This window comes from Myodes glareolus, chromosome 8 (genome assembly GCF_982192425.1).
Source record: "Myodes glareolus chromosome 8, mMyoGla1.1, whole genome shotgun sequence".
Taxonomy (NCBI): Eukaryota; Metazoa; Chordata; class Mammalia; order Rodentia; family Cricetidae; genus Myodes; species Myodes glareolus.
The window spans coordinates 15,105,366-15,119,708 of record NC_142033.1 but is presented as its reverse complement, the minus strand read 5'-3'; the positions used below and the strand labels follow the sequence as shown (position 1 = coordinate 15,119,708).

Genomic DNA, 14,343 nt, shown 5'->3' with positions numbered 1-14,343 from the left:
TACTGCTCCCCTCTCTTCTCCATGCTGGGATCTTGTCTGACAAGAGCTTTTACAAACCCTCTTGTATATGTTGTGAGCTGCTGTGAGGTTCTCTGTTCAGCTATTCTGTCTCCTTGACACCCCCGGCTTTCGCGGTCTTTTTGCTCCCTCTTATGCGATGATTCTGAGCCTTAGAGAGGGGTTGTGTGATACAAACGTCCCGTGTAGGGCTGAGTGCTCCAGATTCTCTTCTCTGCACCTTGGCCAGTGTGGGTCTCTGTATTAATTTCCATCATTGTAAATAGAAGCTTTTCTGATGAGGGTTGAGAGACACACTGCTCTGGGGTTTAATGTTAACTCATTAGGAGTTGGTTTAATACTATGTCCACTTGGGAGGGTAAGAGGAGCAGGGCCTCTCCTAGGGCTTCTGGGCCCAATACCAGTGCCAGGTATAGATGGGTTTCATCTGCTGGAGCCTCAAGTTCAACCAAAAAGTGGTTACTCCTTTATTTGTGCCACTGCTGTACCAGTGGGCACAGCTTGCCAGGCCATTTATGTAGCTTGCCGAGTTCACAGCTGGGTGAAATTGATTACATTTCTCCTCCAGTAATATGTACAACACATTCCAGCACTGAAAACGAGCCAGGAAAGATGAGGCTTCCAGGTCAGAACCAACTTGATTCTCCCATGTTCTGTGACCCAGGTATGGGGCGTCTTCAGCAGTCGGGGTTTACTGTCAGATTCTGGAGGGTAGTTTGGATATTTTTACATTCAGACTGAAATTCCTAGCAATTATTTAGAAGAAGTATTAATAGATTTAGCAGGGTGCAGTAGCTCCTAGATATAAGAGATTTAAGGAGGAGGGCTTGCCACAAGCTGTAGGTCGCTGTGCTACATAGCAAGTTCCAGGAAGGAGCTGGGTAAGGGCAGCTAGGGAGGTGGCTGATTGGCTAAGTGCTGTCTTTCCAGCAGACCCAAGTTCAATTCATGGCACGCACATGGCAGCTTACAGCTCTCTCCCTCTAGTTCCAGGGTATCCAGCATCCTCTCTGGCCTTCGTGGGCACCAGGCACACATGTGGTGCACAGATGTGAATGCAGGCAGAACACCTGGACATACAAAATGAATCGAAGGGGCTTGAGGGATTTCCTTAAGGCCAGGAGAGCAAAGGCTGGTGCTAGTTTCTACCATTTGTCCTGAGGACAGGGATAACTCGAGCAGTTCCCTAGTGGGCACAGACTTCTGATAGAGAAGTAAGCAGTCATCTGTCCTAAAAAAGGAGATGGCTGTATGTAGCAGAGCACCCTGAAGAGTGCACACACCCCTGCCTCTCACAGGCTACTGCTGCCCTTCCATCCTGAGTCCAGCGCGACACCTGTGACCAAGCACTCTCCATAACTACGGATGGTATAAAGTAGCCAGTTCCTTACTATGCCCTCATCCCCTGTCAACCCCTGAAAGCCCCTCACATGGGATGTAGTCATATTTTTTTTTGTTGGGGGGGGCACCAGCTCACAATAAGGTCACAGAGACTTATTAGTTATGAAAGCTCAGCCTTAGCCTTGTTTCTAACTCGCTCTTATAACTTAAACTAGCCCATTTCTGTTGATTCACTTCCCGCTTCACGGCTTTATTACCTCCTCCTCTCTGTACTTCCCATCCTGCTTGCTCTGTGTCTTCTGGCATCACCCGCTTCCCAGCATCCTCTCTGCCCAGAAATCCTGCCTAGCTATCGGCCTTTCAGCCTTATATTAAACCAATCAGAGTGACGCATCATAGTGTACAGAAGATTATTCCACAACAGTGGGACCCGACCGAGCCCTTCACAACGACTGACCCTTCAGAGTGATGTTGACACTCTCTGGAATGTTGGCAGTCCGATTGCTGAAACTGTCTTTATTCTCAACGAGGTGCTGTCCAGAGTCCCAGCTCACAAGTTAATGGGTTGTTGCTTATCTGGAATCATGCTGATAGGAGAACAAATTGTGTCATTTTGTTGCAACTAGAGCCTTGTGGTAGTTTGAATAGAAATGACTACCATAGGCTCATATACTTGAATGCTTGGTCACCAGGCAGCAGCACTACTTGAGAGGTCTTTGGAGCTGTGACCTTGTTGGAGGAAGTGTGTCACTGAGATGGGCTTTGGTTTGCCAGTGCCTTTGGATTCGGATGTAGAACTTCCAGCTACCATGACTGCCTGTGTGCTGCCATGCTCCCTGCCATGAGGGAAACGGACTAAACCTGTGCTGACTCTTCACAGGAAGACAACACTGACTGGGACAGACCTTGTAATACTCCTCGGAACTAATCTTCACTAGTAAAGCAAAACCTACTGGTTTATTCAGGTCTAAGCACCGAGGATGTGGCGGAGGGAAAGACAAAGTTCTGTGTTTAACATACATTTTAGAGTAAGCATTAACAAATATACAGTCAGTGCTTTGTAGCTTTTGGAAAGAAGACTGCGTATTGTTCAGAGTTGGATGAAAAGCCGCAAGAGTGGTTAGATATATGGCTGTCCACGGATTACATCTCTCCTCTTTTGGGAATTGTCTGGGGGCAGAGTTGTGAAGGAAGTCAAGAGATCATGTAAGAAGTTATTGCCATGGTCCACATTATATTGAAGGCGTAAAGGTTTCTACAGCGGTATGAATGGAGGTGCATTCTGAGGGTGGGACTAATAGGACTCAAACTGTAAATACCCAGGGAATAGAGGAGGAAGGGAAAAAACATCAAGACCAGTTCCTAGAAAGGGCAATATGGTTGCAGAGTTCAAGATGAGAGGAGCAAGTGATCCAGGGTTATGTTTCCTGTGGACTTACTGAACCCGAGATTCACGTGCATACTTTCATATGTGTGTTCATCAGGGAAATAGATGTGAAAGTTTGGGCTTCCTGGAGCCAGAAAAATAGTGGGTAAGTGGACTTTAAATCCACATGGCAGCATTAGCTCTTTTAGGGAGGGTGGAGACACAGCAACCAAGAACTGAGCCAGAGAAATTCAGGCTTTGGAGATTAGCTGAGCTTCAGAATATTGAATGAATAATACCCCAGAACAAATCCGAGCATCAGAATTGAGAGGAAAACCAGAAAACAGATCTGAGTTGATTGCCCCCTGCAATTTTGGAAAGTGAAAATGTAACTCTTTCTGAAACATTTAATGACTACTTTATTTTTATGGATGAAGAGTTTCCATTTGGGGGTACTAGGGGTAGAATCTAGGAGCTGACTATTTTAATCTAATTAAATGTGCTTTTAGTGAAATCTGCTCCGCCAACCAGTTAGAAGCTAAGTGTCCAACGAAGATGCTGCTTAAAATTCCATTGTGTCACGTGTTTTATAATGTGAATTATTTTAGCAAGACGCCCCCATTTCTTATGGGTTAGTGCTGACACTTCTGATGAGAGGTGATCCTTTCTCTTATTAGGAACGTCACATTTCTGTATGGCTCCCAAATGAAAACGATGTGACTTGTCACTGCTTGTGGATACGTTGTCTATCTTAAGAAGGGTTTTCCCTTCCTTCCTAGCAAATCAGCCATTTGCTAGGAAAATTTTCCCCATTTCCATTGTAGGCACGTGTGGATAGTTTTAGTTTTAAACCTAAAATCCACACGGGTCTTCGCTGTGATTATACGTTACGTCTACAAATACAGGTGGGGCACCCATGAGGATGTGAACACAGGCAGACCCTTGCTTTGCTGGCCATTTCCAGCTCTGGACTTTTATTTCTAGACTTATTAGATAAATGTATTACTCTGGCACGCAGTGGGTTTGGGAAAGCTTGACATCTGGCACTCTGCTCTTTGCAGCGAGGCTCTTTGGCCTGTCTGGCATTTCATGTTCCCGAGAGGCAAGGTAGTTTCTGTGGAGAGACAGGGAGAGAGAGAGAGAGAGAGAGAGAGAGGAAAACCAGGAAACCATTCTACAGCTAAAAGGATAGAGTATATAAAAGTAGTGAGGAGGGGACTGGAGAGATGGCTCAGAGGTTAAGAGCACTGCCTGCTCTTCCAAAGGTCCTGAGTTCAATTCCCAGCAACCACATGGTGGCTCACAACCATCTGTAATGAGGGTCTGGTGCCCTCTTCTGGCCTTCAGGCATACATGCAGACAGAATATTGTATACTTAATAAATAAATAAATAAATATTTTTAAAAAAGTAGTGAGGAGCAGAATGACTGAATGAAACAGCACTGGCTGCTGTTTCAGGGGCCCAGGTTCAATCCCCAGCACCCACATAACAATTCAAAACATCTAACTCTAGTCTCAGGGGATTGGATACCATCCTCTGGCCTCTATGTACACTGTGCACACGTCACAAGCACAGATACAACATCCATACACATAAAATTTTTAATTAGGTGAGCTAAACAAAAGTTTATAGTATTAATTCTCTATACTGTGTTCAAATTTGCCATAAGTTGAATGATTTAAATCAATACTTGTTCGTTAACCTCACCATTTCTGAGGGGCAGAAGCCAGGGCACAGATTAACTGAACCTTCTGTTCACATCCCAGGCTGCAGTCAGGGTGGTAACCAGGCTGCCATCTCACCCACAGGCTGCTCTGGCGAGAGTATGCCCAGCGCACCCTCACTGCTGGCAGAGTTCATTCTTCCATAGGTGTATAGCTGAAGGTGCCTTCTTCTTGATGGCTGTTGACTGAAGTCTCTCCTCGCCCCGGGTGGCTTTCAAACCACCAGTTCCTCGTCTCGTGAACTTCCCCACATGCTCGTTTAGCAGGGAGGATCGAATGCTGGGGAATAATCCTCCCGTGCACTGCGAAGATGTGTCGCTCTCACTGTAAATAAACAACTGATTGGCTGATGTCTAGGCAGGATTTTGCAGGCAGAGAGAATGCTGAGGAGATGGGTAGAGTCGGAGGAGATGCCGCGAGATGCAGCAAGCAGGATGGAAAGTCTGTACATGAAGTAAACACGCCTCAGGGCAGCACATAGATTATTAGAAACGGGTCAATTAAAGTTACCAGAGCTAGCTAAAAACAAGCATAAGCTATCGGCCAAGCATTTATAATTAATAATAAGTCACAGTGTGTGTGTGTGTGAACTGGCTGTCAGGACAGGAAAGTCTACCTAAGGTCTAGCACCATTTAGCCAGCAACACCAAGTCTTGCCTAGTGTTCATGGCTGACCACCATGGTCCCTTGTCAACACAGAGAACAGTGCTCAGCAGATGGGTGTTTGAAGCCAGATTAATCTACTAGTGAGTTTGAGGTCAGCCAAGGTCATATAGTGAGACCCCCGTCTCAAAACAGAGCAAAGAGAAATGTCTCCTGAGTCAACTGTGAAGATGCAAATCTGTAATCCTAGCATCTGGGAGGGGAGAGAAATGTGAGTTGGAAGCTAGCCTGGGCTACACAGTGCAAATCACTGTCAAAACAAACTGATTCGTGGGCATGCTGAGCTGTCCGGTCATGTATGGAGATAATGTCTTTTCTGATGTCTACAGGTATGGACAGAGAAGAGATCAAGTAAATACATTCTCCGCAGTGCATGAAAAGGACTTAGCAGTTACCTTAAAACACAGTTACAGCCCAGATGAGTAGAGAGAACCTAGGATATAAAGCACAACTGTTGGGCTTTTGTCACTTTTAGAATCACATCTATGGTATTGTGGGCCATGGGGGAATGGTGAGGAGACTCCGGCATTGGGAGAACGGCTGTAGACTAGGAGTTTTAGCTGGGAGAGATGTCTTTAGCTGAAGGGCCACTGAGGACGTGCCAGATGGCAAGCTTTCCCAAACCCATTGCATACCAAAGTAATACATTTATCTAATAAGTCTAGAAATAAGAGTCCAGAGCTGGAAAGGGCCAGCAAAGCAAGGGTCTGGCTGTGGTCACATCCTCATGGGTGCCCCACCTGCATTTGTAGATGCAGTGTATAATCACAGTGAAGATCCTGTGTGGACTTTAGGTTTAAAACTAAAACTATTCACACGTGATATATATTATTGTTTAAGTTTGCTCTTTGATGCTGTGGCAAAACACTGAACAAAGCCAACTTGGGGGAAGAATCTGTATTTAGCTTACAGATTACAATTTGTCACTGAGAGAAGCCAAGGTATTGGGCCAAAATTATCTCAGGGCCTGTACCTTGAGGCCTGTAGTGCAGAGAAAAGCCTGGCTCAAGTTTGAAGGATAGTCTCAAAGCTACTGAGTAAGAATGAGACAGCAAACTCCAGCCAGAGGGAGGGTTTGGCTGTCTCTCATTGATTGGAGGTACCCCCACATCACATGGTGTCACTTAACCTATATAAGCTGACGCTCACAGAAATAAACTGAGTTCCTGCTTTGACTTGACTCCCTATCGTGTCTGATTGTTCTGCATCATGGAGCTGCAGATCTGATTGTCCTGCATCATGGGGTTGCGGAATGGGCGGATAATGCACTCACTTCTCCCTGGGGAATAAGGCTAAGGAGGCCTGGCACCAAGACAGAAACTCAAGGCAGGAACTGAGGCAGAGGCCATGGAGGAAAGCTTCTTCCTGGCTGGCTCCCCTTTGCTGGCTCCCCCTGGCTGGCTCAGCTAGCTAGCTTTTCTAATACAGCCTAGCTACACAGGTTCTATCCCTCCAGCACCCTCCACAGTGCCTGGGCCCTCCCATATCACTTAGCAAGAGAACACCCCACAGACATGAAATAGGCCAATCCGATGTTGGTAATTCCTCAGTTGTGATTCCCTCTTTCCATGAATGCGTAGGTTTGTGTCAAGTTGACGGAAAGTGCCCAGCACAATTACATAATGAATAGTGCAGTACCCAGCTTTTTAATTGCGGCATCATACTGGAAGGAAACACTGTGGTACGGGAACTGTAAGCTGGTAGTGTGATCTGGCTGTGGCACAGACTAGACTGTGCGTGGGGTAGGGAGTTTCTCTGGGCTCTGAGGAACCCTACTATCTCGAATCTCCCCACCTATCAGGGGTAAGAGGAGCTGGAGGACTCCCAGCCGGGGAGAGGTCAGTTTCTGTTGTGGGTGGAAATGATGGGACCATAGGAGTTGTTCTGTTGATTCGGGGTCTCCTCTGACAAAACAAAAACCAAGACAAAAATGCACTCGTAAGAAATTAACATATGTAAAAATCACACAGCTACTTTGTGCAGTAATGCTTGTAAGTGGTAGAAGTAGGGTGGAGAGAATTTCTCAACAAGTCAGGATTTCTAAACGTATTACTTTGTTTTGCTCCCTTCTTTCCAATGTCTACTTCTTCACATATGTGTGGCACTCAAATCTAAATGTTTTATTTCTCTGTGCATGAATGGTGTCAAAGAGGCCATTGGGGTCCTTTGCTCATATTCTCTGCCTCGCTTCTGGAACCCAGGGTTTGCATTTTCTTGTGTAGGCTGGAAGCCAGTAAGAGATCGTCCTGTCTCCATTCACCTCAGCACTAAGGGTACGGATCTGTGGAGACACCCTGCTTGTAGTATAGGTGCTGGGGTCCAACATCTGGTCCCCAGGATTACGGTCAGAAGAAGGCATCCAACCTGGAACTGGAGTTACGGATGCTCATGGGCCACCACGTGAGCGCTGGGAGCTGAGCTCAGCAGGAGTGGCAAGTACTCTTAAACACTGGACCAATTCTCCAGGCCCCAAACAGGAACTTTTGAAAAAATGGTTTTAAAAATATTTTAAAAATTATAATTACGCAATCTTAAGCAAGCGTGCTCTTTCTTTAAAAAAATTCTTTTGATAGATAATATAGTTGAGAACTGCCTTTAGCATTTTCAAGAAATGGTACAAGAATTCTTTTCTTGAGGGAGTATTTTAGTTCATAAATGATGATTTAGGGTTTTATTAGAAAGATGATATGAGTCCTAAGAATATTAGTACTGTGGGGACAGAGCCATCAAACACTTCTTACTCCTGCCTTTCCCATTATTTTCCCAAACATTCACCCTCCCCGAGCATTGTAATGGTAAAAAACTGAGAACAAACACTTACACAGAGTTTTAAGGCTTCACAGACTCTCTGGCATGACTGCAAGGAAAGAGGAGACCAGTCAGCTCAGTGGATTGTTAGGAAACTCTAGTTTAAGTGTATTTTTCAATGTTCTGAAGAAAGCCCTTTTAAGAAAGCAATTACACAAATTGCTCCAGGACTATGGTATAAAAGGGGAGGGTGTTAGGAGGTAGCTAGGTAACAATGCAAACAACCCTCCTAATATCAACTCCAGTGAAAATTTGGGTGGAGCCTGGGGGCATCACACTCACCTCTACTCCCTGTGGGGCTGAGGCCTTCGGCACTGTGAGAAAGTCTTCTAGCACCAAGGTTTGCCCTCCTCCCCACCCCAGGCTCTAGTTGGCCTAGAAGCCACGGTGCAGACCTTGAACTTCAATTTTCCTGCCTCAGCTTCCCTGAGTGCTGGGATTACAGACCCAAGCACCATACTTCTCTCTGTTCTTCCAGTCAAACTATGAAAGAAGTCACGCGGCAGCGGTCTCCAAGCCTAGACCTGAGCTTGCCAGGATGCTATTCCAAGCTTCCTTAGGAAGGTGCAAAGCAACAGGAGAAACATCAAGAGGCCACAGTCAAAATCTGTGTCAAAGACAACCGCTAAATAAATACAGAGCTGGCTGTAGGCTTTCTTAACAAAAAATGAAAAAAACCTGTAATGATCAGCCATACAACATGGTTGATACTTCCGGGTTCCAGGGCCACACATGTGCCAACAAGTCCTCAGGCAGAAGTGCCTAATGGCCACAGGAATCTTAAAGGACCCCGTGTGACCCACGTGCAACATGGTTGCATCATTTATGTATTATGCAGCTGCGTGAGGTCCGTCATCTGAGTATAGTATGACGGAACCACGCCATCCCCCTGTGTGTATGCACTAGGAAGCCCTTAAATGCTGGAGGTGCCATCTTCAGTCCTCTCTCTCTCTCTCTCTCTCTCTTTCTCTCTTTCTCTACACACACACACACACACACACACACACACTGACCTTCACCAGGCCTATACACCCCAATAAAACTCCTAAGTGGCTTTGTTGCATGTTCCGTATTTCTTTCTCACTCACACCAGGTAATTTCAAGAACTTTACCAATTGGCAGAAGTCCTCTGAAGGGCACATTTTATGTGCAACTTAACAGGGATTGGAATACCATAGCAGATATGTCTAACAAAACCCGTGTGCGAGCCATGATTTCTGAGAGGGGAATTCTCTCTGGTAGAAAATAAAGACGTGGGGCTGGAGAGATGGCTCAGTGGTTAAGAGCACAGGCTGCTCTTCCAGAGGTCCTGAGTTCAATTCCCAGCAACCACATGGTGGCTCACAACCATCTGAAATAAGATCTGGTGCCCTCTTCTGGCGCACGGGCATACATGGAGGCAGGATGTTGTATACATAATAAAAATAAAATAAATAAATCTTAAAAATTAAAAAAAAAAGAAAATAAAGACGTGAATCAAAACATTGTATTAGTTGTATTAATTACTTACTAATTAGTTACTCAATTGACTTCTGTTTATCTGTGTGTGTGTGTGTGTGTGTGTGTGTGTGTGTGTGTGTGTGTGTAGGGGGTCATGTGTGTGGAAGCAAGGGCACAACCTCAATGGTCACTCCTCAGGAATGCTATCTACCTCATTTTGAGACACACTCTCTCATTGGTTTGTAGCTGTCTAAGCAGGCTAGACTGACCAGGGAGCCCCAGGGACCCACAAGTCAAACAGCACTAGGGAAACAAGTGTACCCCACCCTAGCAGGGCTTTTTATAGTTTCTGGGCATTGAACTCAGGTCTTCCCATGGCAAGCACTTTCTGACTGAGCCATCATCTCTCCAGCCCCTATTAGTTGGTTTTTGACACATGATCATCGTACTTGTTTGTGGAGTGGAGTGTAACGGACACATACATATAACTGTGTAATGATTAATATTAACATTTCAATAGCCTTAAACACTTTCTTCAGACTCCTGGCTAAATTTGTGAATGGAATTTCGTGGCTTATATTATCCCCCTATTTACAAAAGAGAGGCACCAAAACAGGCAGCCTGCTGAGAGGTTGATCACCACCTGTAACTTCTGCAGCCCTGGGGAGATCTGTCCAGTGGGTTCTCAACTGCAGGCACTGCTCTCAGAATCCCTAGCCAGCCCATCCTAGTGCGCTCCTGATTTTACCTTGAACTGTTTAGGTCTTACCTTGGAGAAAAACATCTAATTATAGTAATACAACTTTTTTTGAAAATGCCAATTATTTTCTCTCTAAATCGTGTCTTTCTAAAGAGGGAGAGAAGGAGTGAGGGAGGAAGGGGGGATTTTACCTTCCAGTTTAAGAAAGGGTAGCTGAGAATAATCTTGCCAGGGAATCTTGATACCTATGAAAAAAAAAAAAGAGGCGGAAAGCGTGGAGACCAAGGACATCATGATAGATAGTCAAAGTCAAGAACTGGGAAATTCAGTTTGACTCCTTGAAGGCAGGAGCTGTCTTTTATTAGGGAAGCGATCCTGGCAGGGGCAAGATCGGCCTTTCTCATGTACGTATTCAAAAGATACCTGTTCACAGAATGAGTGACTAAATCTTAGAGACGGTCGTCCCAGTCATAAATCTTCCTAGTGTCTTATCAAGAAGAATAAAAAAGAATCCTCTCAGGATGGCCAGCCATTTAACACTGCAGTCCTTTGGCAGTTTATCTGCGAATGTGCTGGGCTCTCTTCCTAACTGTCCTGAGATGCAGGGTCTGTAGGTTTCAGGTTGAACACACCTGTGACCCTGAGTGACAGTCTTTTTCTGTCTCTTTTCTTTTCTGCAGTAACAACTCGGCTGCACGGAGCTAATTGGCCTGCCTCAGGCTCTCTCCACTGCAGGACAGTCACTCAGTGTGCCTCTTCCTCTGTCATTGGTCCTCAGCCCAACTTCCAGTCGAAGAGCTTGTGGACCTCCTGACACTTGGCACACACCCCAGAGCAGTGAAGTCAGATTTAGGGGAGTGGTACCCAGAGGTCAGGACTTTCTGAAGCTTCCCAAAGGCAGCCAAGATTGTGAACCATCCCTGTGACCTGAGGAGAGCGCCCTGTTTCCACGGGCTACATCTCTGTTTTGCTATCAAAGTCTTTCAAAATAGGTCGGAAGAGCTACTTACACATAGGTCCAGAGAAACTTCTAAAGTGGAGGTGCTGCTGTGCTCTCAGGGTGACCTTTTGTCCTTTCATCGGGACTTAGAATGATTAAAGACTCTGAATATCTGTATTAACCCATTTGCAGATGTGGGCATTAAGAGGCTCCTTACTGGTCCACAGTGGCCTGTGAGCACAAGGAACACCATCAGAATCATCACTTTCATTTTCCAACTTTATCTACAAGTAAAGCAAATGTATTATTGTTGTTAGCTGAGACTGAGTCGCACTGTGTAGCTCAGACTGGAGGGAACTTGTGGTCCTTCCTCCTGCGTCTGCCTTCTGACCGCAGGTGTGCAAGCCCAGCTCTAGAGAAGTAGTTAAGAAATATGGAAGGTGGGCGGTGCTGGCACACACCTTTAATTCCAGCACCCAGGAGGCAGAGGCAGATCTCTGTGAGTTTGAGGCCAACCTGGTCTACAAAACTAGTTCCAGGACAGCCAGGGCTGTTACATATGGAAACCCTGTCTCAAAAAACAAACAAACAAACAAAAACCAAAAAGAAAAAAAAAGAAAGAAAGAAAAAGAAATTTAAGGGAATTGAAAACGAATAAAATGTTTTGCCAGGCAGTGGTGCATATGCCTTTATCCAAGCACATGGGAGGCAGAGCAGGCGGCAGAGGCAGGCTTGAGACCAGCCTGGTCTACAGAGCAAGTTTCAGAACAGGCTCCAAAGCTACAGAGAAAAACCCTGACTCAAAAAACCGAAAAAGAAAAAGAAAAAAAAAAAAAGGAAGGAGGAAGGAAGGAAAGAAGAAAGGAAGGAAGGAAGGAAGGAAGGAAGGAAGGAAGGAAGGAAGGAAGGAAGGAAGGAAGGAAGAAAGGAAGGAAGGAAGGGATGTTTTTGTGATTAAGAGCATGGTCTGCCTTTGCCAAGGACCCAGGTTCCCAGCACCTACACAGACACTCCCCACAGACTGTGGCCCAGCTCCAGGAAAACTGATGCCCTCTTCTGGCCTCACCGGGCACCAGGCACGCATGTGATACAAAGAACACTTGAAGGCAAAACACCCACACACATACAAAACTAACAAAATAAAAGGGAAGTTCCTGTGTACAGAACACAAAGCCAGGTCAGGAGTCTCTGGAGTTGGAATCACAGAATTAAAGATGAAAGATTTGGACATTCTGCAGGATTTTACAAATCTGCGACACAGATTCTGACTCAGCTGTCTTAAGAATGATATGTGTTCTGTGCTGGTGAGATGGCTCAAGCCTGCAAGCTTGGGTTCCATCCGTGGGACCCATTTGATGGAACAAGACAGTCAGCTCCTGGCCTCCACACATGCTCTGTGGCACAAGCACCCCCACACCCCCACACATCCCCCACACCCACAATGAGTAAATGTAAAAAGGAAATGAGTAATGCATGTTTCTTCTGTTTGTTTGTTTGTTTGTTTGTTTGAGACAGGTTTTCTCTGAGTAGCCCTTGACTGTCGTCCTGGAACTCACTCTGTAGACCAGGTTGGCCTCGAACTCACAGAGATCTGCCCACCACTGATTCCCGGAGCGCTGGGATTAAAGGTGCGCACCACCACTGTCCAGCTGTAATGTGTGTTTCTAGTTCAGGATCTGCATCATTCAAGCACACTACAAATATTAAATCTCTATTAGGAATATTTTCCCATGAGTTTAAAAGATCACCGTCAGTCACTTATATTTTTGGAATCCTGCATTTGTCATTTGCTAACTTCATCTGATTTTTACAGCTCCCCGTGGGCTGGGGATTAGACCTTTCTGCCCTCTATGTAATGATGCTGACTATTTTATCAATAAATACTTAAAAAATAGGGTCAAAGTTCTCCGTTTTCTACAGTATTCTGACAAATATCATTCTGATGCTTTAAGTTTTTATGCAAATTTAAATTACCAAAGTGAGGGCTGGGGACATGGCTCAGGTGTTGAGAGCCTTTGATGCTCTTGTAGAGGATCCAGGTTCGGTTCCCAGCACCCACATGTTGTGGCTCACAACAGTCTATAATTCAAGGCCCAAGGGCCCGGCATGTCTTCTGACTTCACTGGACATCAGGCATGCATGTGGTACACAACATACATGTAAGCACAGCATTCTCATGCAAGCAGCAAAAATAAGATGCATCTTTTTAAAAAATCCATCTTTTTTTTTTAAAAAAAAATCTATCTTGTCAAGAGTTTTTGTGACTGTTCTACAATCACACTAATTTGTTTTTAGTTGTTAATTACTGTAAAGTCCTAATATAACCTAGACTAATTATCAGAGTAACAGCAAAACACATGGGCAAATAAATAAAAAATTAAAAAATAAAAGTACATGAAAACATATAGAACAATATTTAAAGAACCAAAAAAATACTGAGCTAAAATGTTACTGTGGTGAATCCTTAAATTTGAAACCATATGTTTTATAAGATGAAGTCATTTATGATGGAAAGAATATTACCGGTAGGGCCAGGAAGAATGGAGTGTCGGAGAATCTTGAGCGCCTTCAAAACCTTGATTTCAGATTTCAGATGGTCTGGATGTGAACAGGTATTTATATGCATAAGATTAGCACATTAAAAGTAGTTCTGATGACCCTCATTTACATATGATGAGCCAGTTGACACCTCATTCTTTAAGGGCTAAGTCGCTGCTTCCTGTTTGGGTAGCACACTTTCGTGGTTATTTGTGACACATGAATAATTGTTTCAGGACACTGGGGGGGCAGTGGTTGTTAATGAATAATGGGAATTGCAACAACTCGAAAATTACTGTAATGCTTGACTAGTTCAGATCGGGCTTATACATTGAGAATTTCAACCAAAAATCATAAAATGAACGTCCTTAATGTGTACGGGTTGTGTACATGCAGGGGACTTGTCCCGGATGTCACTGGTGGGAGGCTTGGCACAGGCATGTGGAGTAGTGTTATACCAAGGTCCCCCTGTCCAGTCCAAGCTCAGCGTGGTCACATTGCCTCCAGGTATTGGAGGGGTCCCTCCCTACAAAGGTCTCCAGAACTCTCCCATGTCTAGGTCCCAGTTGACTCCAGGCCACAAGAGCGAGGCAATTCATCCTCTTCTAGTAAAATCTTGTTTGTTTCTCAGTAGAGTTGAAAAAACAGTCCCTTTCTTTTACCACAGCTCCTGAGGCAGTGGGACCTGGGAGGATAGAGCCTGAAAGTAAGGCAGACTAAAGTCTCGTGCAATTGCCAGCTTTACTCAGAGCATCAAACAATTTACGATGGCCTGAGGGTCACCAAGGTCATTTCAGCAAAGTT

The 14,343-nt window shown here is 45.0% G+C and overlaps 1 protein-coding gene across 1 annotated transcript; it reads right to left on the bottom strand.

Moving 5' to 3' along the window:
• Window positions 1-6,888: 6,888 nt before the first annotated feature.
• On the bottom strand, window positions 6,889-11,272 carry LOC146893776 (endotoxic shock protective protein U9-ORF-like). Its single transcript, XM_085691464.2, has 4 exons — window positions 11,219-11,272; window positions 10,253-10,306; window positions 7,935-7,970; window positions 6,889-7,017 (listed from the first exon to the last, which is right to left on the bottom strand). The coding sequence occupies exons 1-4, from the start codon at window positions 11,270-11,272 to the stop codon at window positions 6,889-6,891; spliced, it is 273 nt and encodes a 90-aa protein (XP_085547590.2).
• Window positions 11,273-14,343: the final 3,071 nt, after the last annotated feature.

Coding starts and splice junctions, on each gene's coding strand:
- LOC146893776 (XM_085691464.2), bottom strand. CDS start 11,272: ATGAAAGTGATGATTCTGATGGTGTTCCTTGTGCTCACAGGCCACTGT. Junction 7,971..10,252: donor ACCCTTTCTTAAACTGGAAG/GTAAAATCCCCC, acceptor CTTTCCTTGCAG/TCATGCCAGAGAGTCTGTGA. Junction 7,018..7,934: donor GTGAAGCCTTAAAACTCTGT/GTAAGTGTTTGT, acceptor TTGTTTTGTCAG/AGGAGACCCCGAATCAACAG.